Consider the following 23,022-nt stretch of genomic DNA (forward strand, 5'->3'; position numbering starts at 1 on the left):
TTGGGTCAAAATTTTGTCCCCCTCTCTCCCAGGAATCAGCAGCTGTGCTGGCCACATCCCACCAGGCAGAGGGTGATTATTCTCAGGGGCTGACAAGGCAGAGAGCTGGTGTCCTCCTGCCAAGGATAAGAGAGGGGTCAGAGCCTCCCCAGGGTTTGCTCCTGGTTCTCCCCAGGGACTGAGCTCCTTTCCCAGCCCAGTGTCCCTCACAGCCTTGGGGTCAGGAATTCCAACATGAGCCACCCTGAGCAGGGGCACAGATGAGAGTCAGCCATCAATTTGTCAAAGGATAAAGGCTTTATTTATTAAAATAATAACTCTTTTTTTTTTCTCTGTGAGGCAGAACACCTGCAGGGCTGTGTGTGCTGTGACGTGGGTCACCGAGTGCTGGGGCTGCAGCTGACCACAGCTACCAGTGATTTCACTGATGAAATTCAGTAACACTGAAGAAATGCATGGAATATTTCCCACTGTGGCTCCAGGAGTCAGGGCTGAAGGGGTCTCTGCTCCACAGCCCCGTTGGATGCCACCTCCAGGTCGTGCTCCTCTGCATCCCTGGTGAGGTCTACAAACACCTGCAAGGGGACACAGTGGGAAGCACCCCATCATTGCCAGGGACTGGCTGTATTTGTGCTGCTCACAGGTTATTCTCCTTCTCTTCCACAGGCAATTCCCAACCTGGAGCTCCTGCACAAACCTACCTGGTGCAAAGTGTTCAGTGACAAGCTGTACTCCTCGAGCTTGAAATTCCGTTTGGCTGTGGAGGGATGGAGAAAGCATCCTTAAAAAGCAAATCCACAGAAACCATTTGAAAGTGATTTCCTTATTTAACTGGTGGTTTCCTTTTACCTGCTTCTAGCTGGGAGAAAGACCTGGACAGAGGTAGTGCATCTGCCATTGGAATCTTGTAGGTGAGCATGGAAGAAGTCCTGAAAAATTAATAAAAATAAAGGAATTATTCATCTTGTGACTCAGCTTTGCAGTTTAGGGGGGGGGTTTGTGTGGGATCTCAGCACATCGTTCCCGATGTCCAGAGATGCCAGGAGAACCCTTGGGGGTCTTGGAAATCCTGGAATGTTGCCAAGAGTGTTTGGTGGCTTGATTTTGATCCATCCACAGAAGTGACAGCAATTTGAGGACTTGAGAATCACTTTAGAGTGAAGGGTGTAAAAGGGACACATTTAGAGGGTGAAATATAAACTTTAAGGTTTTTGGTACAGGGGGGTTATGGAGACAAGATGGAGGGATCAGGGCGTGTCTCGTCCTTCTTTCTTCTTCTTGTCCTCCATCTCCTGTGGTGATGTTGGCACTTGGGGATTGGTTTATGGTGAAGGTGCACTTGCTAACATGGGTGAAAAGTATTGGAAAATAAAGGTAAATATCATGTACGTAGATTTTAGTATAAAAAGACATGACCGCCCCGTGGGTGGTCAGAGTGCCTGTGGCTGCCTTGCAGATCAGACCTCTGTTGGGCAGACAGAAAATTTTGTAGATAAGAAACAATAAACAATCTGAAGACCGAAAAGCTGAAGAGTCCAGACTCATCCTTTAAAACGCGTGCCACCCAAGAACCACCCTACCCGTGTCGGGGCAGAGACAGACAGCCGGACCCGACAGGTTTGTAGGATAACTGTGCTCCAGGTAAATCACTGAGCAAGGCCAGCAGGAGGAAGAGAGAGTCCCAACCCAAATCCAGGCTGCCATGGGCAGCCCGTGGGCACTGACCTTTCCTGCCGAGCTGCCTGGGGGAAGAGGTTCAGGATTTCGGTGTGCAGAGCATCGCTCTGCCCCGCCTCTGTCATTTTGAGTTCTAGGCGGTAACTTGTGCCAAACTTCCTTTTGAGATCCTCAAGGGAACCGATGTACCTGCAGAGGGGGGAAAACATTGCTCAAACCACCACAGCCAGAAAAGAAATCCATGGCTTGAGGGAGCTGAGGAGTGGCTGTACATCCTCTTCTTCATCAGCTCTTCATGCCATGCTACCTCCCACAAAACTGATTGATACACACGTGGGAGCACCCAAACCAGTATTTGCCATTAGATTAGGAAGTGAAAAAACCAAACTAACCCCAACTAACCCCAAAATAACCCCATACTAACCCCAAAATAACCCAAATCTAACCCCAAAATAACCCAAATCTAACTCCAAAATAACCCCAATCTAACCCCAAAATAACCCCAATCTAACCCCAACCCTCAGATTAACCCAAACTAACTCCAAACTAACCCCAAACCAACCCCAAACTAACCCCGAACCAACCCCAGCCTGCAAACGACCCCCAAACTAACCCTGACTAACCCCCAACTAACCCAAACTAATCCCAAAATAACCTCAACCTGCAAACTATCCCCCAAACTAACCCCAACTAACCCCAACTAACCTCAACCTACCCAAACATAACCACAACCCCCAACTAACCCAAGCTAACTCCAAACTAACCCCAACCCCCAGATTAACCCCACAATTACCCAGACTAACCACGAACCCAAATGAACTCCAAATGAACCCCAACCTCCAAACTAACTCCAAAATAACCCCAACCCCAAACAAACCCCAACCCCCCGAATAACCCCAAAATAACCCAAATGAACCCAAACTAACCCCAAACCCAAACTAACCCCAAACCCAAACTAACCCCAAATTACCCCCAAACTAACCCAGACTAACCCCAACTAACCCCAAATTAACCTCAACCTACCCAAACCTAACTACAACTCCCAACTAACCCCAGCTAACTCCAAACTAACCCCAACCCCCAGATTAACCCCACAATGACCCAGACTAAGCCCAAAACGAACCCAAACTAACCCCAAATGAACCCCAACCTCCAAACTAACACCAAAATAAGCCCAACTAACCCCAAACAAACCCCAACCCCCTGATTAACCGCAAAATAACCCAAATGAACCCCAACCTCCAAACTAACACCAAAATAAGCCCAACTAACCCCAAACAAACCCCAACCCCCTGATTAACCGCAAAATAACCCAAATGAACCCAAACTAACCCCAAACAAACCCCAACCCCCCTGATTAACCCCAAAATAACCCAAATGAACCCAAACTAACCCCAACCCCAGGTTAACCCCAAGCTAGCCCCAGGCCCAGCCCAGCCCCAGCTGCCGTGCCCACCGGAGCCGGCCGCACGCCAGGACGGCCACGCGGTCGCAGATCGCCGCCGCCTCCGGCAGGGACTGCGTGCACAGGATGGCTGCCCTCTCCCTGCTCCTCACGGAGGCCTCCAGCATCCTCCTGCCAACAGAGGGACCGCAGTCACTTCCCGGGAACAGCCACAGAGAATCTCCCGGCTCCTTTTTCTGCCCCTGCCAAGGCGGGGATTGAAGCGCTACAGGTGGTACTTCGTGTTCAGGTTTAGATGTTTGTTATTTCTTATCGATATTAAAAGTCATCAGTTCTACAGCATTCTACTAACAAGCTACACAATGGCTAACTATCTTTCTACACAAGGTCTTTTGAGGCCAAACTATCCGATTAAGGAATGACACCTAAATTATTTTCACTTTTAACTCAATAGCTGGTCACTCGAAGTCCACAGACTTTTCTGTCCAAGTACACAAAACCACCCAAACCCATGGAGAAGAAGGTGAAGGAGCAGCCTCCACCCTAAAACCTCCATCTTGCTCTCTATATATTACTATATTCTAAAACCCCAAACTCTGAGTTTTCCACCCTGTGATATTACAAACTTCTAATCAAACTCCACACCCGTAATCCCAGGACTATCAATCAATTTTGGAAGCCTTCTCCACAGCCTCAGGTCAATTACAGTATTTTCTTGTGGGTCTGTGCCCTTCAGCACAGAAAGTTTAAAATTCTCAGCATCCAAGCCTCCAACACTGGTCTGTCTCCCTCCCTAGAAACAACTTTTTAAAGTTATTAAAAAGCAGAGAACTATTTAAAAGACATCAGTTTTCTCGTTTAAAGATGACCTGGATGCCACTGCTATGTTGTGATTTGTCATGTCAGCATCCCTCCAAATTTTGCACTGATGAAAAGCAAAAGCAAACACCAGCCCTGAATGACTCAAGGGAGGACTTCCTACAAATTCTTCCCTTGCTCTGATGAAAACAGAAATTTGGGCTTTTGTACCAAATGCATGGGTTCAGCTGGTGCCTAATGAGATTTTTTTGGGGTGTATTAATGACCATTATGGGTTCATTTTTTGGGGTGTATTAATGACCAATATGGGGTCATCTTTTGGGGTGTATTAATGACCATGCTGGGGTCATTTTTTGGGGTGTATTAATGACCATGATGGGGTCATTTTTTTGGCTGTATTAATAACCATGATGGGGTAATTTTTTGGGGTGTATTAATGACCATGATGGGGTCATTTTTGAGGTGTATTAATGACTATGATGGGGTCATTTTTGAGGTGTATTAATAACCATGATGGGGTCATTTTTTGGGATGTATTAATGACCATGATGGGGTCATTTTTTTGGATGTATTAATGACCATGATGGGGTCATTTTTGAGGTGTATTAATGACTATGATGGGGTCATCTTTTGAGGTGTATTAATGACTATGATGGGGTCATTTTTGAGGTGTATTAATGACTATGACGGGGTCATCTTTTGAGGTGTATTAATGACTATGATGGGGTCATCTTTTGAGGTGTATTAATGACCATGATGGGATCACCTTTTGGGATGTATTAATGACCATGATGGGGTAATTTTTTGGGATGTATTAATGACCATGATGGGGTCATTTTTTGGGGTGTATTAATGACCATGATGGGGTCATTTTTTGGGGTGTATTAATGACCATTATGTTACAGGGCTTGCTGCCAGCTGAGTGAGGAGCTCAGCAAGATCTCCCCATGCCCTGGGCATTGGGAAAAAGGGAAATGTCAGACCTCCACTGTCACCTCTGCCTGCCCAAGAGTTCCTGCAATGATGGGTGAGCTCATCCTGTTAAACCTGTCCCAGATTCCCCTTCCTGCCAGGCCAGGGCTGCTCACCACATGCGGCGCTGCCCTTTGGGGTCCACGCTCACGGAGGGCTCATCCCAAAGCATCACTGCTGGGCCTCCCAGGATGCTCAGAGCAAACGACAGCTGGAATGGGAACAACATCAGGTCAGGGCTCTTTTGTTTACCTGCAAAACTGGTGAACCTTAATCCCTGTGAATTTTTTCAAAGCTGAAGCTCTTGATTCCAAAGTACAAAAGGAAGAGGGATTTAAAAAAAATCCCACTTCAGGTGTTCTCAGTTAATGTTTTAATCTCTCAAAATCAGATTTCCCCAGAACCCCTGAGCCTGCCAAAGATGTCAAAGTGGTTTTCCATCCCATTTACTGGAAGATGAAGGTGGTGGGGCGTGAAGAGGTGATTGTAAATCCAATTTGTGGTCAGCACTTATTAAGCACACAGTGCAGAAGAATGGGAAAAGGGGGTGAGGAGGAGGCAGGGAATCCTGCCAGGATGGATTCAAAAGGTATTGATGAAAATTAATAATGCCAGGAACCCACTCAGCTGAAGTTTTCCTCTGCACCACGTCCAAGAAAGAGCGAGCAGGGTTTGGGGAAGTAGCAAATCCAACACGTACCTTTCTGGCTTCTCCAGCAGATAAACTCCTTGCTGGGGTCCTGAAATGCTTCAGGAGATCCAAGGTCCTTCCTATGCTGTGGGGAATGGAAAGGGAAAAGCCTCAAATGACCATCTTGGCGTGCAACCTTGGTGGTCAGGGGTGCTGAGGAACACTGACATGTTTGGGTTGATATCCATCACCTTGGGTTACTTGGGGATTCTGTTCCTTAACTTGGATGTTAAATGGAGGAATTTTTGCAGAAATTCAAGGCAGGAAGTGCAGCTAATGAGAGAAGTGTTACTCATGCAACTAGCCATGAACTGAGACAAGTTTGATTTTTTTTTTTTTCTGAATTTTCCCAGGTAAACTTGGGCTACAATCTTCATAGACAAGGGACTGAGAGCAGTATAAAATAGCAGACCTCATCAGGAGAAGCCCCTCTCTAAGGGGAGAGGCATTGAAGATGTTGTCTCTTAACCACACGAGCCAGCTTTGTTAACAGAGAAACCCCACCCTATAAAATCACAGAGTGATTGGGGTGGTGTGGGAATCAGAAACACAGAAGCTTCCACAGACACCGAAGGATTTAATCTACAGCCTTGGAAGAAGCTTAGATTGATGCAAAAATACAACGCACAGATATTAAGCAGAAAAACCATAAATATAAATTTATATTTCTATAGCTGTAGGTGAGAATATGCCTTAAGTAAGTAAGAAACTGTATTGATAAGATGGTGAAGGATTTATAATAAGGGTGGGGTTGTATGGAATAAGCTGAGAGTTTAGAAGTTATAACAGAAGCATTTGTGTGCAAGTGAGACAGAAGCCATAAGACAAAAGTATCTGCACTGCAGCAGGAGTAAGGTGATAGATTATAAAAGCAAAATAAAATTCTATAATATAATAAATTAATGGACAGTGGCAACTGTCCATTGGTTTAGAAAGTTCTATATTGCCTTGTAATGAAGAAACTGGTGACTACTCTTGAGCTATGGCCAAATGCTTGCTCCTCTAACATCTCATGGCCCCTGAGAATGATTTTTATCTGAGCAATAAATCATTCAAAGCTTGAAAACAGTCCCAACCCTTCCTTTCCAGCAGCGACAGAAAGGCTGGAAGGCTCCCCACCTCAGGAGGGAGGGAGAACCAACAGATGAGATCATTTGGCTTCCTACCAGCTGATGGCAAGAGCAGCATCTTCCTCCCTCATTCCCCTGATGGCAGTGAAGGCCTCCAGGTGCTGCAGCACTGTCAGGTGTGGCCAGAGTGGGTCCTGCTGTGGGCACCAGCCCAGGGACCCTGGGCACGGGAGGGCTTCATCCTGGCCCCTGAGCAGCACCTGCACAGACACAGCTCCGGTTGTGGGGTCACACAATCCCTTGGGTGGGAGATACCTCAGAGCTCATCCCACCCCACCCCTAAAATGGGAAGGGACACCTCCCACCAGCCCAGAGCCCCAGGCAGCACCTGCACAGACACAGCTCTGCAATTGTGTCACACAATCACAGGGGGCTTTGGTGGGAGGTATCTCAGAGCCCATCCCACCCCTACAATGGGCAGGGACACTTCCCACCAGCCCAGGTTGCTCCAAGACCCATCCAACTAGCCAAGGCAAGCAGCTGAGTGGTCAGCAGCCACTTGGGAGTGGTCACCCTCCATGAGCAGGGGGATGCTGCTCCATCTGCTTTTTCACTTTGGGTGATATTACCAACACCAGCCTGTCTTTTCCTAGTAATACTTTTCTATTTCCAACCTTCAGTCCCAAATCTGTAAGAGCAATGGCATTTCCCCTCCCCCAGCACATGCCATTAATCATTCTGCACGCAATTAATGATGGATTGTCACTGGCCCAACACTGCTCACATTCGTTTTCAATTTCCTGGTTTTGCAAGGCTGTTTATGGAGAGTGTTATTTTTGGGGTATTTTAGATGTCAACAATTCTTACAGGGCTCGAGACATTTCACAATGGGTTTCCAATGCCAGCTGAAGATTTCCTGTTGCTCAAACTCTTAAATCTATAACACTGACTTTGATGAACACTAGAATTTATGCTTGGCATAAATCAACACTTTTTCTCAGCTCTGTAAATATCCAGGACACATAAATTGTACATAAACATCCAAACATCCCCTGGTTGTAGGAAGATTTTGCTGGCTTGCCTTATCACAGTTTTAATTTATAAATGCATCAAGGTTATTTCTGCAGCTGCTCCAAGGAGCCACCTACCTCCCCAGCAGTCACTGCTACACCTCCAGAAATCATGTTCAGAGTTGTGCTTTTCCCTGCTCCGTTGGGTCCTAACAGACCTAAGACTTCTCCTGGAACAAAAATGCAACAACTGTTAATAATATTTACTGGTCATATGACTGCTCCCCTGCATTCTATGTAACATTTAAAAGTACAGTAGGAGAAAGGGTTGTTTTATGCCCATAAATTAAAACTTTGAATGCAGGAGCCCAGAGTGTCAGGTCTCAATGCCTACAAGAAAATTCTAACAAAAACATTGCCTCCAAACGAGGCCTTCCCTTTAGATTTTAGTCATTTATATTACAGGGAGTGCAGAAAAGTACTTGAACCTCTTTTAACACCAAAAGAGAGGTTTTTGACAGCAAGTTTCTTCTTTTTCTTGAAGATGGAAGTGGCTGTCTTGACTTCGTATTCCTTGCGCAAACTGTTGACAACAACCAAGTCCTGTGAAGAGACAGAGAGGGAAATAAAAATTCTCCTCCTACCCCACGAGACAGCTGATCTGTTCTTACCATTAAGCAGGACTTTGAAAAAGAGAAAATTTCTAAATTAAAAAGCCATGAAACAGAGGTTAAAAAATAAAAAACCAAAACAGGAAAATATGCAGGATGGGAATAAAAATAACAGGGCCAACTAAAGTCCTTGTGGTGCCAGGGTGACCGTGGGCTGGACGGTGAGATCACATCTTCTTGGGATTTCTGCTGGTCAGAGTGACTCTGAGATATGTACAAGTCTCTTTTCTATCTGTTCTCATTCTCAAAGTTGTTTATTATTTCTTATTTTTAACATTCTTTTTCTGACTCGCTGAGGTCAGGTCAGGTTGAGGCACACTGGCCACCCCCAGAGGCAGTGCTGTCTTTTATACTAAAAACTACATGTAATTAATTACAATAACTTTTTAACACTTATCACTTATGTTGGACAGTGAGTTTCTACCTTAAACTAATCTAAAAGTGCCAACATCACTTAGAGCACGGAGGCTGGGAAGAAGAAAGAAGAAGGATAAGGGCACGCTCAAATTCTTCTGTCTTGGGACTTCGAGCCACCATTCTAAAAACCTCAAAATTCTACTTTTCACCTTGTGATAAATTCACTATCATTCTACTTAAACTTTTGTGGCTTGCAGATCTTCATATAAGGTTGGTAATTTTTTCCATGGGTCAAAATCAAAGGCGCAGGGGTCTTGGCCTCTGTGCCAAGGTCTCTGAGCCCCCGTCAGGGTTTTGAGTCCTCCGGGGCAGCCAGAGGGATTTCCTGGGCTCTGACAACATCCGAGTGCATGAGCTAAGAAAGCAGAGGCAGATGTGAGAATGAAGATGATGGAGGATGGAGCAGAGCATGCAGAGGGCTGGGTGTGGGCTCACCTGCTCGTGCTGCAGCGAGGCCAGCGCGGCGCGCACGCGGTCCCGCTCCGCCTGCACCTCGGGGGGCTCCTCTCCGGGGGGCTCCTTGTTCTGCTGGGGCTCCTCCCTTCTCTGCTGGATCCTAGAGTGCAGCAGGGTCAGACTAAGCCCTTTTCTGACCCACAGATGGGGCAACTGAGGGGCGTTTTAAAAACTTTATTCCATTTTCAGTCTCGTGAAGGCTGAGACAATACAGATGTTCTAATTCACAACATCACAGTCAGAAGCCAACTATTTCCTAATTACAAAACACTATAAGCATTTCTTAACCTATCAACTTTGACCACACTGTATTATAAATGTCTTAACATCATGTCTAATCATCTCAATGTCTAATCATCTAAAATTACTGTGACCGTGTTCACAGGGGTCTGAGGATGAGGGAAGAGAGGAGGATCTGACTCCATGTTTCAGAAGGCTTGATTTATTATTCATGATATATATTTTATTAAAACTATACTAAAAGAATAGAAGAAAGCTAGCCTTCTGAGGAAATCCTAAGAATAGCAAAAGAAAGAATGATAGCAAAGGTTTGTGGCTTGGACAGAGAGTCTGAGCCAGCTGACTGTGGTTGGCCATTAATTAGAAACAACCCCACGAGACCAATCCCAGATGCACCTGTTGCATTCCATAGCAGCAGATAATCAATGTTTACATTTGGTTCCTGAGGCCTCTCAGCTTCTCAGGAGGAAAAAATCCTAAGGAAAGGATTTTTCATACAAGATGTCTGTGACAAATTACCCCTTCTGAATCCTACTACAATACATCTTTCATAGTTCTATTTCCCTAAAGTATCTAGTCTTATTTGCAAAACCATCTTCTAAAACTTATTTCTAGTTCAATTTCTCTCTCAACAATATCTATTCTATAACATTTCTAAGTCAGTATTTCTTATATCAAAGTTTACACACAGATACACACTATGTGAGCCTTCTGCCAAATCTTAAACCGTTTCTACAAATCCTTTTCCCACAGAGGAGGAGAGATGCTTTCACTGGGAATCACTTCCAAAAAGGTTTGCATTTATAAGTTTTTTCCCAGTATAGAGAGGACATAAATGCATACTTATATCTAGAAATAAGTATAATAGTTTTCAAATTTATCTCCCAGTGCACAGACTGGGGCCTGAACTACCCACCACAGTGGCAGGAAGGAAATAAATAAAATTGCCTCGAAGCCTCAAATTCCCTTTTTTTTTTTTTAATTTAATACTTTTCTGCCAGCTGAGGTTGAAGCTGGTGACACAAACATTAGATAAGAACCTGCGAAATGGCACCTTCCAGGCCCAGATTTTGCCAGATAAGTGTTTTTGATAAGCCCCAAACCTCTGGGGCAGTAAAATGTGTTTAAAGGATCACACTTTTAGTGCTGCCACGTTTTAAATTTATTGCAGGGTTCCCACCTAAAGTGTGGTCCCTTAAATTTATTTAGTTAGCAGCATCAATGAAACCCAAAATTTATTTGCCCTTGGGGAGCTCACAGGCTCAGAGTTGGAAGGGACACACAAGGATCACTGAGCTGTTCCCCTGATGGGGTTTGCTCAAGAATTTATTCCTGGGGAGGAAAAGCAAAACCTCACTGGCATGGCTGAGAAAATAAAGGCCAGCTTCAGCTTCTCCTTCATCTTTAATTATTGACTGGTTCCCTGCTCCAGACATTCCAATCATCTGGTCAAGGAGAATTAAAATACATGTGGCAGGTTTGCAAAGCAATTTGGGCATTTAACCCAATTACAAATGTTACCAAGTTTTACCTTTTTTGGGGCATTTTACCAAATTACCAAATTAACCAATTAACCAAAACCACATAGTGTTTGGTAATTAAATACTTTTTATAAATCTTCTCTCATGTCACTCAGGTCACTTGTTGTTGGTGACACTTAAGCAGGGAGCACTTGGACACGCTGATCAAGATTAGGGAAATTCTCATTCCTATTTGGAGCAACACTGGCACCTTTGAAAAGGAGTTAAAACTTTTCTTTTTCAAATTGGAACTAAAATTTACCCCCCTGTAGGGAAACGCCCTGAAATCACAGCTATGAGCCTTAAAAAAAGGCTGAAATCACAATTTTTATCCTCTCAAGGACACAGAAACAATTAAAAATACGAACTTTATCCACATGCTAACAAACATTTTTCTCATAACACGTTTTCCCCCCTGCTGTCAGGAGGCTGTGCAGCTCCAAGCCCACCCTGCAGACTGGGACAGCTGTGGCTCACAAGGATTCCCTGGGACCCACCTGAAAATGGGATCAAGCCCTGGGACTGCTTCTCCATATCTCATCTCCAAACAGCGCAGGAGGAAAGCAAAAATCACAGCGTGGACGTATGGCTGAAAAGCAGACACTCATTAGGTTTGGGTGCAGACAAGGTAACAACACACCCTGTTAAGTTTAATTATAAAGGGATGCAGTAACCCATCCCATTAATTGCAGCTGTTGAAAAGGTCTGCAGGGGCAAGGAGCCAAATTGATGCTTTGCAGACATTGCTCTCTGATAGGCAGATCATTTGCAAAAGCCTTGATTTCTTACAGCAGCTCTAGCCCAGATAATCCACCTGCACCCCAGCAGACACCCCATGGGATGGGAGATCCTCTCATCCTTTTGTGGCAGCAGCATTGGCATGATCACTTTATTAATGATATCTCTGCCTTCTACATGAGCTCCACTTAAGCCCCTGTCCCATTTCTGCAGCATCCAAGGGCCACATCAGGCACAAGCTCAGGATTTATTGGAATTTGCCTCCCCTGCCAACACTTAATGGGAAATTTTGATTTCAAACCCCATCCTTTCTTTATGGGGACAGTTTACAAGCCCAGTGCAAGCCCACTGCATCAGTGACAGTCGCCCCTGCCCAAGCAACCATCTCCAAGTCCCTCCTTACTGCAAAGACAGGCATGTAGATGTAATTCCATGTCTCAAAAATGGTGAAATCGTGGTACATGAGGAAGTTCTGGAAGAAAAGGAGATGAGTCAATTAGAAAACTCCTCAGCACGGTGTGTCTCAGGGCAGGGTCAGAGCAAGTGGGGCAGGTAGGGATGTTTAGCTTTTCTTCAGGACAGGATAAAGGAGCTTTGATCTGCATTTTTTTCCTTTGGTTCTTACTGCCTCAAGGGGTTGTGGCTTCCTTGGCTACAGAAATTCAGAGGCCTCAAATCAGCCAGGTTAAGTTGACCTTTTCCATCACTGCTTCTCTCTTCCCAGGTCTTTGGCCTTCTCCCATCTCACTTCTTCCCTCCTGGTTTTCCCATTCCAACACTTTCCCTTCCTATCCCACCCCTGCTGCCAACATACAGCCACTGTAACAGCTCTTAGTGACTAAACAAACCAAAAACATCCCAATCAAACAGAGGATTAACAGGTCAAATCTCAGCCTCTTCTCTAACTCAACAGCCTGGAACTCCTTTTTCTTTTCCCACTCTCTCTTTATGACTGGGAATTTGGGAAGTGCCTCTTGCTTTGCCAGTTTTTGCACCATTAGGATAATTATTGAATTTAGTAGGATGTGTTTTGCTTACTAGTCCAGAGAACATGATCCAGCCCACAGGGGGAAACATAGGGATCAGCATACAGATGTAGTACAGCACTTCATGATGATCACTGTGCATAAAAGCAACATAACTCACCTGGAATAAAGCAGAAAAACGATTTACAACACTAATGTATTAATGCTAAAAAACCAGGATATTTGTCAGTGATTCAGGTTATTCTGCTGAATATTGATATAAACTGAAATTTACTGATGCAAATTTGAAACAAAGCTCCAAGTGGCAAGGTGTGTAAATCAAACATTTCAGAGTGAAGCTGCTCCTCACTTACCAAAATGAAGGTTAAGGACCAAATGTAACGATTGCTTCGCCCCACGTGAAATTTGAAGGCCATTAAATAAACGAAGAGGACAAGAGATATTCCATAACCAAAGATGCAAACGAGCTGGAGAGAGAGAGACATCAGTGACCAGGAGGTGCCTCTGGACACATGACAACCTGCCCAGAGAAGCCCATTGCAGATAAACTCTCTAAAGCCAAATCCTGCAGTGAAATGAAGGCAGGGAGCTGTTCCCATTCACCCATTTTGCCCAGAGCTCACCAGGGTCAGCACAGCACGGGTCTCCAAGGGGCAGATGCGGGTGAAGAGCACCAGGAGCCCGAACATGAGGCACATCAGGCTCCAGAAGAAGGGGATGTCCACCAGAGCCTGCCCACACCAGTAGGCTGAGGGGAAGAGCCCCGCGAGCCGCAGCTGGGAGCGAGCCTGGAGCTGCAAAAATGACAAAAGTGAGAAAAGGGAGAGTCTAAAACATCAGCCCTGCTCCTTCTCTATTCCCTTGCTCCTCCCTTCCTCTCCTTTCTGAGCACTTCCAATTCTCAGTTCAACCATTTGTTTAAAACCACGTCATTCCTAAAATGAAAAGAAAATTAAATCATTCAGATCTCAAAAGCTTTATTAACATCCACATTATTGTGAGCCCCAGCTGGCTCCCTGGGATGCAGAGAAGTGCACTTTGGTACTGATCTGACTGATTTTCTTCTATCATCCTGCCTAGAAACCACAGAATCACGGAATGGTTTGGGTTGGAAGGGACCTTAAAGATCATCCCTGCCATGGCAGGAACACCTTCCACTGTTCCAGGCTGCTCCCAGCCTGTCCAGCCTGGCTTTGGACACTTCCAGGGATCCAGGGGCAGCCACAGCTGCTCTGGGCACCTGTGCCAGGGCCTCCCCACTGGTGCTCTCCGGATATTTTGCATTGCATTCACTCCTTGTGCTCTTTACCTTGTAATCCTCCACGCTGCTCATCGCAAAGAGAGGAGGCAAACCAGCAGCCAAAACCAGCAGGTAGGTGAATAAGCCAAAAAAAATGTAGTGCTTCAGCTCTGGGTTTTCTCCCTGTGGGGGGAAATTCAGTCATCCACGGCTGATGCTGCCCAGGGAAAATCTGCCTGGCTCAACGCTCATGGGATGGTTGAACACAGCAGTGAGCAAGAGCACTAATGCTAAATCAGTGGTGTATAAGAACAGAAAACAAGGTAAAAAGAACAAAATAATGACATTTAGCATCCTAGAATTTGCAGAAAGAATTTGGGTTACTGTAAATTGTTGAGGATGGAGACCAGCTTTTTGTTGCTGAGGAAAGGTGGGGTTTGCAAAGATCACTGTTGTATTCCCACCACGCTCATCAGCATGGGCTGGCTGGAAAGGACCTTAAAGCCCATCTCATTCCACCCCTGCTGTGGGCAGGGACACCTTCCACTATTCCAGGTGGCTCCAAGCCCAGTCCAAACTGTCCTTGGACACCTCCAGGGGTCCAGGGGCAGCCACAGCTTCTCTGGGCACCTGTGCCAGGGCTTCCCCACCCTCCCAGCCTCCCAGGGAACATTTTCCTCCTAAATCCAATCTGAACCAATCTGGCTCAGTGGGAAGCCATTCCCCTTTGGCCTGTCACTGCCCTCGTAAACAGCCTCTCTCCATCTTTCCATCAGGGACTGGAAGGCCACAAGTAGATCACCCTGAAACTTCTCCAAGAACAATCCCAATCCTCTCCAAACAGCACCAATTCCTCACGGTACCGAAACCCCACAGAACCCTTGGAAAAATCCCCATTAAACACCCCCAGGAACCAGCAGCAGTGGGACCACTGCCCTCAGCCCTTGGGAGCTGCTCCCCCAGCCCCCAGGCTGCGCAGTCTCCATCCCTCCAGCTGCCCCAGGTGATGGCAGGGAGGGACCCTGACCGTGTAGAAGAGCTGGCTCCAGACGCGGAAGCGCGAGGTGGAGTTGAAGAGCCGCAGGAAGGTGTTGCTGAGGATGTTCACCAGCACAGGGAAGCAGTTGATGGGCTCTGGGCTGCACATCACCGTGAACTGGCGGCTCTGAAGGTGTCAAAATAAAAAAAGGCCTTCATGTCCCTGAGAGGTGGGAGCAGCACTACTGAAACTCCTTATTGTACCAAAAAAATATTCTCCTTTTTCTGGTGTGTCTTGTATTTCCAGGGCTCCCAGACAAAGGCAGGAATGATGAATCTGGCTCCAGGTTCTCAGAAGGTTAATTTATTATTTTATGATGCTATATTATATTAAAGAATACTAAACTAAACGATACTAAAGAATACAGAAGGATACTTACAGAAGGCTAAAAAGATAATAATGAAAACTCGTGACTCTTTCCGGAGTCCCGACACAGCTTGGCCCTGATTGGCCAAGGAGTGAAAACAACCCACAGCAGAAACCAATGAACAATCACCTGTTGGATAAACAATCTCCAAACACATTCCAAAGCAGCAAAACACAGGGGAAGCAAATCAGATAATTATTGTTTTCCTTTTTCTCTGAGGCTTCTCAGCTCCCCAGGAGAAAAATCCCGGGCAAGGGGATTTTTCCAGAAAACATGATGGCCACAGGTGTGTTTATTTCTCTCATTTAAATACTTCTCAGGAAATCCTCTTGATGTGCAGGATGAAAGAAGGAAAAAAAAAATATCCCTCACCTTGCCTTCCAGGGATATTTTTATAGCTCCATTATAATTTGGAAGGCTTGTGATGTTTTTCTCCGAGGTTATTTCTGGGGTTATGTTTTGAATCTTCAAAGCAGCAATGAAATCCTCGATTTCTGATCCTGAAATCAAGTCAAGGACAGAAATTAGAGTCATTAGAGGAATTTTTTTTCTTTAAATAAAAAGGGTTTGATGTAAACAAGTTCCTACTTGCAAAGCAGAGTTATGTTAAAAACCCCAAATATTGAGATTCTAAGCAAACACATATTTTGTATATCTTTTCTATTTATTTAAACTGGTCAAACAAAATATATGTGTTTCAAACTTAGTTTATTTATTGCCTTTTTTTAAGATTTCCTGGTTCATTACTCTTTTACATATCATCTAAATCATCACTAGGACTGCATTTCCTTTTGCTCAAAATAAAACATCTCTCAATGCACATTCCTTTGTATATCTGTGGCATTTGCAAGGTTGCTCTGTCAATCATAATAAAATTCACATTGATGCAGAAAGTGAGTCAGCCTCACATGTTGTTCCTCACCTGTGTCATTGAAGATGAGGAGGTTTGTAGACCTATTTTGAATTTTCTCTTTTGTGGGAAGAAAATACTGGCTAGATGTGATTTCCCAGCTGCTGGCGGTGTGCCACAGATGAAACAGCATTAAAACCATCAGTGGTGGAAGGATAAATATTCCAAACAACAGCAATCTAGATGGAAAAACAGACCATAAGTGAGGCCAGGGGAAATCCACCAATAAGTAATTGTGTTATTTATGGGGAAATTTAAAACTTAAGCAAGCCAGAGTTCTCCTGCTAAGTCCAGACTGCCCTTGTTTTTGCACCTTTGAAACATTTCCCACCTAATTCTCTGCTTCCAAACGTCCCAGCAGTATTTAAACCCCTCCTGAGCTGCTCCAGGTCTGCAGGGCAGGTGGGAGCTTCTGTACTTACATGCCCTTGAGGAACTTTCCATCGTGCTTCAGTCTGAGCAGGTGAATTCTCAGCACAGCACACACCTGCTGCCTCCAGAGCATCATCCCACTCATGGCCAGGATGCCCTGCTTGGAGAGCCACGGGAGGTTCTGGTCCCTCTCCTCGAGGTCTCCCTCTCCTGTGTGTTCACCATGAAATGCCATTATCCACAAAGAGCCTTCCAAGGACACCTTTTAATCCCCAGCAATCATCAGGGATCTTCTGCTCTGAACAGAGGGACGCTTTGAATTGTTTAAATTTTTTTTTTGCCTTTTTTTTTTTTTTTTTTTTTTAGAGAGACAAGAGTTAGAAGTGCAGAGAAAAGGGGCCATAATTAATCCAGAACAGAATTTATACTGGTGAATGCAGACTGGCTGGTGTGGCAACACATCCAAGATCTTCACTGACCTTAGGAAGTGCCTTCTGCAAACTTTATCCCTTCCCACCTCCTGGTCTGGGCTGTACAACCCTTCAAAGGTAAATAAATACCCTTCCAACATGAGCTTTAATTCTCATACTTGAAACCCTTTGGGAAACCAAGACAGAATCATTTGGGCTTCTCCAAGATGATGTTCCTCACTGAAGGCAAGTGGGACACAACTAAGCCACTCTAGGCCTATCAATATTGACATTTAGCAGAAATGGATTAGATATTCAATTAAAACACGCATTTAGATGGAACTTTAGGGATGGCATGCTTGCAGAAGGGAGTGAAGGCTTTACCTTCAGGATCGATGGCTTCCTCACCCTGCAGCTTCAGGAAAACATCTTCCAGGGTTGTCCTGGTCACCTCATAATTCACCACCCCCTGCAAGAGGCTGCTCTCCAGGTGGCTGAACAGATCTGGACAGGAGAAACAACCAGGCTCAGCCCAGGTACCACAGCTCGTGCTGAGCACAGGCTCAGCAAGTCTTAATTAAAAAACTCAGCCAATTAACGCTGGATGTTCCAGCATTCACGTCATTAGCCCCCATGACGTAAAAGTCATCACTAATTTATTGTGTTTTAGAGGTAACTAGTGGAAAATTCAGTGGTTTTGGTTTTCATTGACCATCCTGAAAACAGAAGAGGGTCAGTGGATTTTAGTTTGTAGATTAGTTGGTGGATTTTCTTTTTTTTCATCTTCCTCATTAATATTAGCATGTGCACTGAAGGCTTTCTATAAAACTGGTATTTATGCAGCTTCCTAATTCCACACTTTATGGACCAAGGAATATAATTATTCCCTTCACAGTACCTTTGATTTCTGCTTTTCCCACCAGTGGGCTTCCCTTTAAAACCCGGCACAGGGGCAGGTTTCTCACCTGGGAAGCTGTCAGTGTTTTCCAGAGGCAGCCTAAAACACAGCTCATCCCTCTTCTGTCGCTTGAGCACAGCATCAGGGATGTACTGTCTGACCGTGGACGACACAAGCTCGGGGTCACACAGGTCATTTATGTGCATCCTGTTGAAAAAAAACCCATTTGTTATAAAGTTAAATAAGAAATAAAAAATCTGTGCCTCATCTGGTTGGAGTACAGAGGCAGCGGCGATCCTCCCATAGGGAAATCTCCAAAACTGGGCAGAACTTCAGTGGGAATTTTTACAGCCATCTGCAGTGCCCCTGGTTTTGCCATGCGTGCACAAAATGGTTGAGGGTAAGAATTATGATCCTGGACAATGCTGCTAAACCAAGAACTCAGGAATCAAACTCCTAAGAAGAAAAACAGCTTTGCATCAAAGCCATTGAACATCACTCTGGCACCACAGATCACCTCACTCTGGTCCCCTTTCACTGCAGAGTCATTTTAGCTGCGTGCTCAGAGCTTTCAGGGTTGGGTTCCCAAGAAAGGCAGCTTCTTGTCCAAAGCAGGAACATTTTGGCAGCCTTAAAGGTCTTCTAAAATGAATTGTCAGGATTTCTACTACTGTCCAGATAAACTCTACAAAAACACAGACTCTACAAGAAAATATGAGAATGAGAAGCTTTTCACAAAAAGAATGATGACCAAAACAAAAGGTTTTACCTTAAGTGATAGCCAATTCCCCACTTTCTCTTCAAGTAGAGAGATGAGCCAACACTCTGTAATCTCCCACAGGAGAGGAAAGCTTTTCGATCTAAGGAGGAGGGAATGCAAAGGATTTAGGGGGATTTACAAGAGTGCAGCAGACTGACCTCACTCTGCTCCTTCTGAACTCAACAGACATTTTAATAATAAATTGAGAGGAGTAAAGCCAGGCCAGCCCTGAAGGTCTTTTTTTTTTTTTTTTAATATTTTTAAACCAATGCCTTTCTTCTCAGCATCATGGTTAATTATTTTAGTTCTTCATTCTTGTGGGTTTTTGGAGTATTTCCCACGCAGCACAGGAATGATACGGAAATGGGAATAGCGGCAAGTAAAATAAAAACAAAGGAAAATTATGGAAAATAAACCAAGTTTTGCTGACATAGAGACAAAGCCAGATAATGTGGAAATACTTTCTCCTAGAAAGGAGCATGAGCAAAGAAGACTGCTTTATCCTAGAGAGGAGCATGAGCAAAGCCTTGGAGGGACGCATCAGCCCAGTTTTAACCCTCGCCAAGCTCGGCTTGGGTGGTCACTGTCAGAAAAAACACACCCAGCAGTGCCACAGGTGGGCTGTGCCCTGGAAACCCTTGGTGTGCACCCCAAGGTGCCAGCCGGGGCTCACCAGCCTGAGTGTCCGCCTCCTCCATGGACTGGGTGGCCACGAGCGTGGCGCGCCCGGCGCGGCGCTCCCGCAGCAGGCTCCAGATGTGGTGCCTGGAGCAGGGATCCAGCCCCGCCGTGGGCTCGTCCAGGAGCAGCACCTGCAAAGCACAACCAGGTCAGAACTCCCCACACCCCAGCCCAGGCAAGAGGTTTGGTGTGGCAGCAGCTCTCTGGCCACAGAGAGAAACAGAACCTTCCCAGGCACCGTCCTGGGGAAGGCTGTGAGAAGATCAGAGGAAAGAATGATGAACAATTCTTATCTTCACTTGCTGCACCTGTTGTTGTGAACACGTGGAATGTGTTTGGGAGCTTTGTTCACCAAAGGGTGGTTTCCTAATTGGCCAATGGTGGTGGTGTTTTTAGTAAAGGACCAATTAGGTCAACCTGTATTGTGACTGTCTGTAAAGGCAATGGGTTTCTTAATAAGAAGAGAAGAATAGAATAGTATAATAAAGTGATAGAATTGTATAATAAAGTGATATATGTATCACTATTCTATACTATAGAATAATAATTCTATATAGTATATAATATATATTCTATATAGTATATATATAGTATAATATATATACTATATATATTATATAGTATATATATAGTATATATATTATATATATACACTATATATATATACTATACTATATATATAGTATAGTGTATATATATATATATACTATACTATATATAGTATATATATATACTATATATATATATATACTATATCGTATATATATTATATACTATATAGTATATATACTATACTATATATATAGTATAATAAAGTGATTGATCAGCCTTCTGAGAATCATGGAGTCAATGCTAATTATTACCCCTTTGGGGATGCCACACTACGAGTTTTACAGGGACTTCTGTGAGCCAGAGAGGAGTTTGATAACAGGATCCATGTTCGCCCCTGGAAGAATTTTCTACCAAGCTCCTTGACACAGAAACCAAGAAAGAAAGAAGGATAAATAAGAGAAACCTGCAGCTGCCTGTTCCAATGAGCACTTTGTCTTTCCTGACCAATGAGTAAAGTGTAAACTTATGAGTTTGGTAAGAATGTATAAAAAGCATGCATGCTAGAATAAAAACAGTTTGAAGCCTTCTGAAAATGGAGTCTGTTGTTTTATATTGTGTCCATCTCAACTACAACACCAGCCCACGTGGCTCAGTTCCACACTTGCATCACTTGGTTTCATGCTTTTGATGGTCCCGTACAGAGAAGAGAATGTACCCTCAAGGATGGCTCGTTTTTATTGCTCCTTCTTCTGTTGCAGTATTACCACCCTTCTAATTAAAAATATGGCTCTGATTGAACCAGATTCCCCAATCCTTCCAGTAAGGGAATAGCAGCCTGGAGTGGCAGGGGAAAACCACAACAGTCTCTGTGCCAAGTCAAAATGCAACGCTATGTCCCAAAACAACACATGTTGTGTGTGCATAACCACAGCCATTCCCTACCTGGGGATTTCCTAAAATTGCAATTCCAAGAGACAATTTTCGTTTTTGTCCCCCACTCAGGGCTTCAGCACAAACATCCTGAACATCGGTGAGGTCCAACATGATGAGAACTCTCTGCACCTTGGGAACACACAAAGACAAGAGTCACATTTGCAGAGCACTGGTTTGAATCCTAAATGGCTGCAAACATTACAACTTCAAGATTTCAAACTTACCTACCCATAATGGCTTTGCTTGGAGATAAATAAGACAAGTCTGAGTTTTAACTCATGGCATGAGGATAAGAGAGCACTGGAAAACCACTTTGGCACTAAATCAGGTTTGTTCTCATTTCCACAGAACAAGATGCAGGTGATCAGATTTTATAAATAAAGCAAAAAGTGCCCAAGATGCCATAAAAGAGAAGTCAATGGCTGAGAAGCACATACCAACCTCTTCATCTACTTCCTTCCACTGAATCCCCTTGATGTGAGCAAAAATTCTCAGGTTTTCCTTCACTGTTAAGGCTTCAAAATGCAAATTAATTTGGGGGCAAATCCCAACCTTTTCCTGCATTCCTTCCATATTCCATATTTCAGAAGCATTGTAGTTGTAGATCATTGCAGAACCTGCACAGGGGGGTGAATGAAATATTTGACAATAATTCCAGCACCACAGATGCTTCCCAAGTGTTAAATTAAAAATGCAAGAAACAAAAAAGCAAAATAACCAGATAGCTCAAAGATTTAATACCTTTAAAAAATATTTCAGAGCACCAAAACCCTGCCTTACAAATAAAACCATATTTCCTGTAGGTGTGCAGCTGATGGAAAGCACCAGGTCATCCAGATGGTGCACACATGAAGGATCCATTATCCCTGGAGCTCGTGCTGAAGGAGAAATCTGCACTGCAAACAACCTAGCATGAATGACTGAGGGAAAACTTTGAGGTTTTTTGCTTATTTTCCCCTTACACTTGAACAAAACAGCTCAGCATCCAGGCCCATCCATCTCACCTGCTGTAGGCTTGGAAAATCCACTGAGCACATTTAACAGAGCAGTTTTCCCAGATCCACTGTGACCCAGCAGGGCAGTGATCTGCCCTTCATACACATTTAAGGACAAACCTAGAAGAAAAGAAGGACAACAGTAGATGGAAGTGTGTGAGAAGTGGACTTGGACCTGTAGCTTTTGCCACGGGGGACAGAAGTGACATTTTTTAGAAACTGAGAGACAAAACCAGATCCAAAAGCACAGGTTGGTTCTTCAGGAGTTAGGCCTAAGCTTAGTAAGGAATTATGTCTTGATTGAACTGAGGGAATAAATGTATTATCTTCAATATTTAATGAATTTTGACTTCAGTTTTATACAAGGTTCACATTTTATTTTAGTGTGGCTCAAAAAGAGTCCTCAGGAAGAGAAGAGCGCAGAGCTTTTCCAAGATGTGAGATTTCACGACATATTTCAAAGCAGCCAGACTTTGTCCCCTCATTTTCTTTTTTAAAAAATACTTTGTCTTTCTCTGGGTTGTTCAGGTTGTGTTTGCTTGGTTTTTCCACTCAATATATACCTTTGAGGCCATATTGATATGTTTAGTATTTTTGTAGTTTTCATTTTTGATATTTTCACTTGGAGTTCTTGTTAAACAAAGGCATTTAACAAATACCCCATGACTTTACTATGGCTGTGTCAAATATTTGCATTGGCAAGATCTTGGAGAACACAGCTCAGGCAGGGGCAGCAGATTTGGCCATAAAATCCCCAGTTTGCCCAAAATAGTTTACATTTTGAAAGGGAGGTTTGAGAGGGGATTTCTAGAGTGGTTCATCACTGCAAAAACACAGCTTTTAAGGAGATTTCTGCTGTTGCAAAAAATAATAAACAGTGATTTTTTCCTGGAGGGAACAGGGAGATAACGACCTGGTAGAAATTTGCCAGTAATTTACCCCAGCAGAAATAACCATTGCACAATATAATTTAACAGGCCCAGAGGCAGAATTCAGTACAGCCAGTACATTTGCAAACACTTTGGGTTCTTATCTAGTGAAAAATGAATAAAATAATTACAAAGCCTCTCCTTACCCTTTAAAGCTTCGATGCTCTTGTTGTTCTTCTTGTATATTTTTTTAATATTGTTTAGCCTAAAGAAAAGTAAGCAAGCCATTAATTATTGAATCACAATTTGGGGGCTGTTTCCTCT

The 23,022-nt window shown here is 44.1% G+C and overlaps 1 protein-coding gene across 1 annotated transcript in view; it reads right to left on the reverse strand.

The window, feature by feature from the left end:
* Window positions 1-278: 278 nt before the first annotated feature.
* Window positions 279-23,022, reverse strand: part of LOC118693945 (ATP-binding cassette sub-family A member 9-like) — a 30,668-nt gene continuing 7,924 nt past the window's right edge. The window contains exons 10-38 of the mRNA XM_036394841.1: window positions 22,905-22,963; window positions 21,839-21,949; window positions 21,276-21,451; window positions 20,844-20,963; window positions 19,342-19,480; window positions 18,678-18,768; window positions 17,976-18,115; window positions 17,395-17,514; window positions 16,651-16,810; window positions 16,241-16,407; window positions 15,691-15,818; window positions 14,940-15,077; window positions 13,982-14,095; window positions 13,296-13,466; window positions 13,026-13,139; window positions 12,725-12,832; window positions 12,090-12,158; window positions 11,446-11,537; window positions 9,168-9,288; window positions 8,133-8,247; window positions 7,783-7,874; window positions 6,731-6,894; window positions 5,574-5,649; window positions 4,990-5,084; window positions 3,134-3,253; window positions 1,726-1,866; window positions 850-929; window positions 702-757; window positions 279-575 (exon numbers count right to left, since the gene is read on the reverse strand). Coding sequence (XP_036250734.1) covers window positions 486-575; window positions 702-757; window positions 850-929; window positions 1,726-1,866; window positions 3,134-3,253; window positions 4,990-5,084; window positions 5,574-5,649; window positions 6,731-6,894; window positions 7,783-7,874; window positions 8,133-8,247; window positions 9,168-9,288; window positions 11,446-11,537; window positions 12,090-12,158; window positions 12,725-12,832; window positions 13,026-13,139; window positions 13,296-13,466; window positions 13,982-14,095; window positions 14,940-15,077; window positions 15,691-15,818; window positions 16,241-16,407; window positions 16,651-16,810; window positions 17,395-17,514; window positions 17,976-18,115; window positions 18,678-18,768; window positions 19,342-19,480; window positions 20,844-20,963; window positions 21,276-21,451; window positions 21,839-21,949; window positions 22,905-22,963 — 3,367 coding nt within the window. The 3' untranslated portion in view covers window positions 279-485. The remainder of the gene's footprint in view (window positions 576-701; window positions 758-849; window positions 930-1,725; window positions 1,867-3,133; window positions 3,254-4,989; window positions 5,085-5,573; window positions 5,650-6,730; window positions 6,895-7,782; window positions 7,875-8,132; window positions 8,248-9,167; window positions 9,289-11,445; window positions 11,538-12,089; window positions 12,159-12,724; window positions 12,833-13,025; window positions 13,140-13,295; window positions 13,467-13,981; window positions 14,096-14,939; window positions 15,078-15,690; window positions 15,819-16,240; window positions 16,408-16,650; window positions 16,811-17,394; window positions 17,515-17,975; window positions 18,116-18,677; window positions 18,769-19,341; window positions 19,481-20,843; window positions 20,964-21,275; window positions 21,452-21,838; window positions 21,950-22,904; window positions 22,964-23,022) is intronic.

The sequence above is a fragment of the Molothrus ater genome, chromosome 19 (assembly GCF_012460135.2).
Source record: "Molothrus ater isolate BHLD 08-10-18 breed brown headed cowbird chromosome 19, BPBGC_Mater_1.1, whole genome shotgun sequence".
Lineage (NCBI taxonomy): Eukaryota > Metazoa > Chordata > Aves > Passeriformes > Icteridae > Molothrus > Molothrus ater.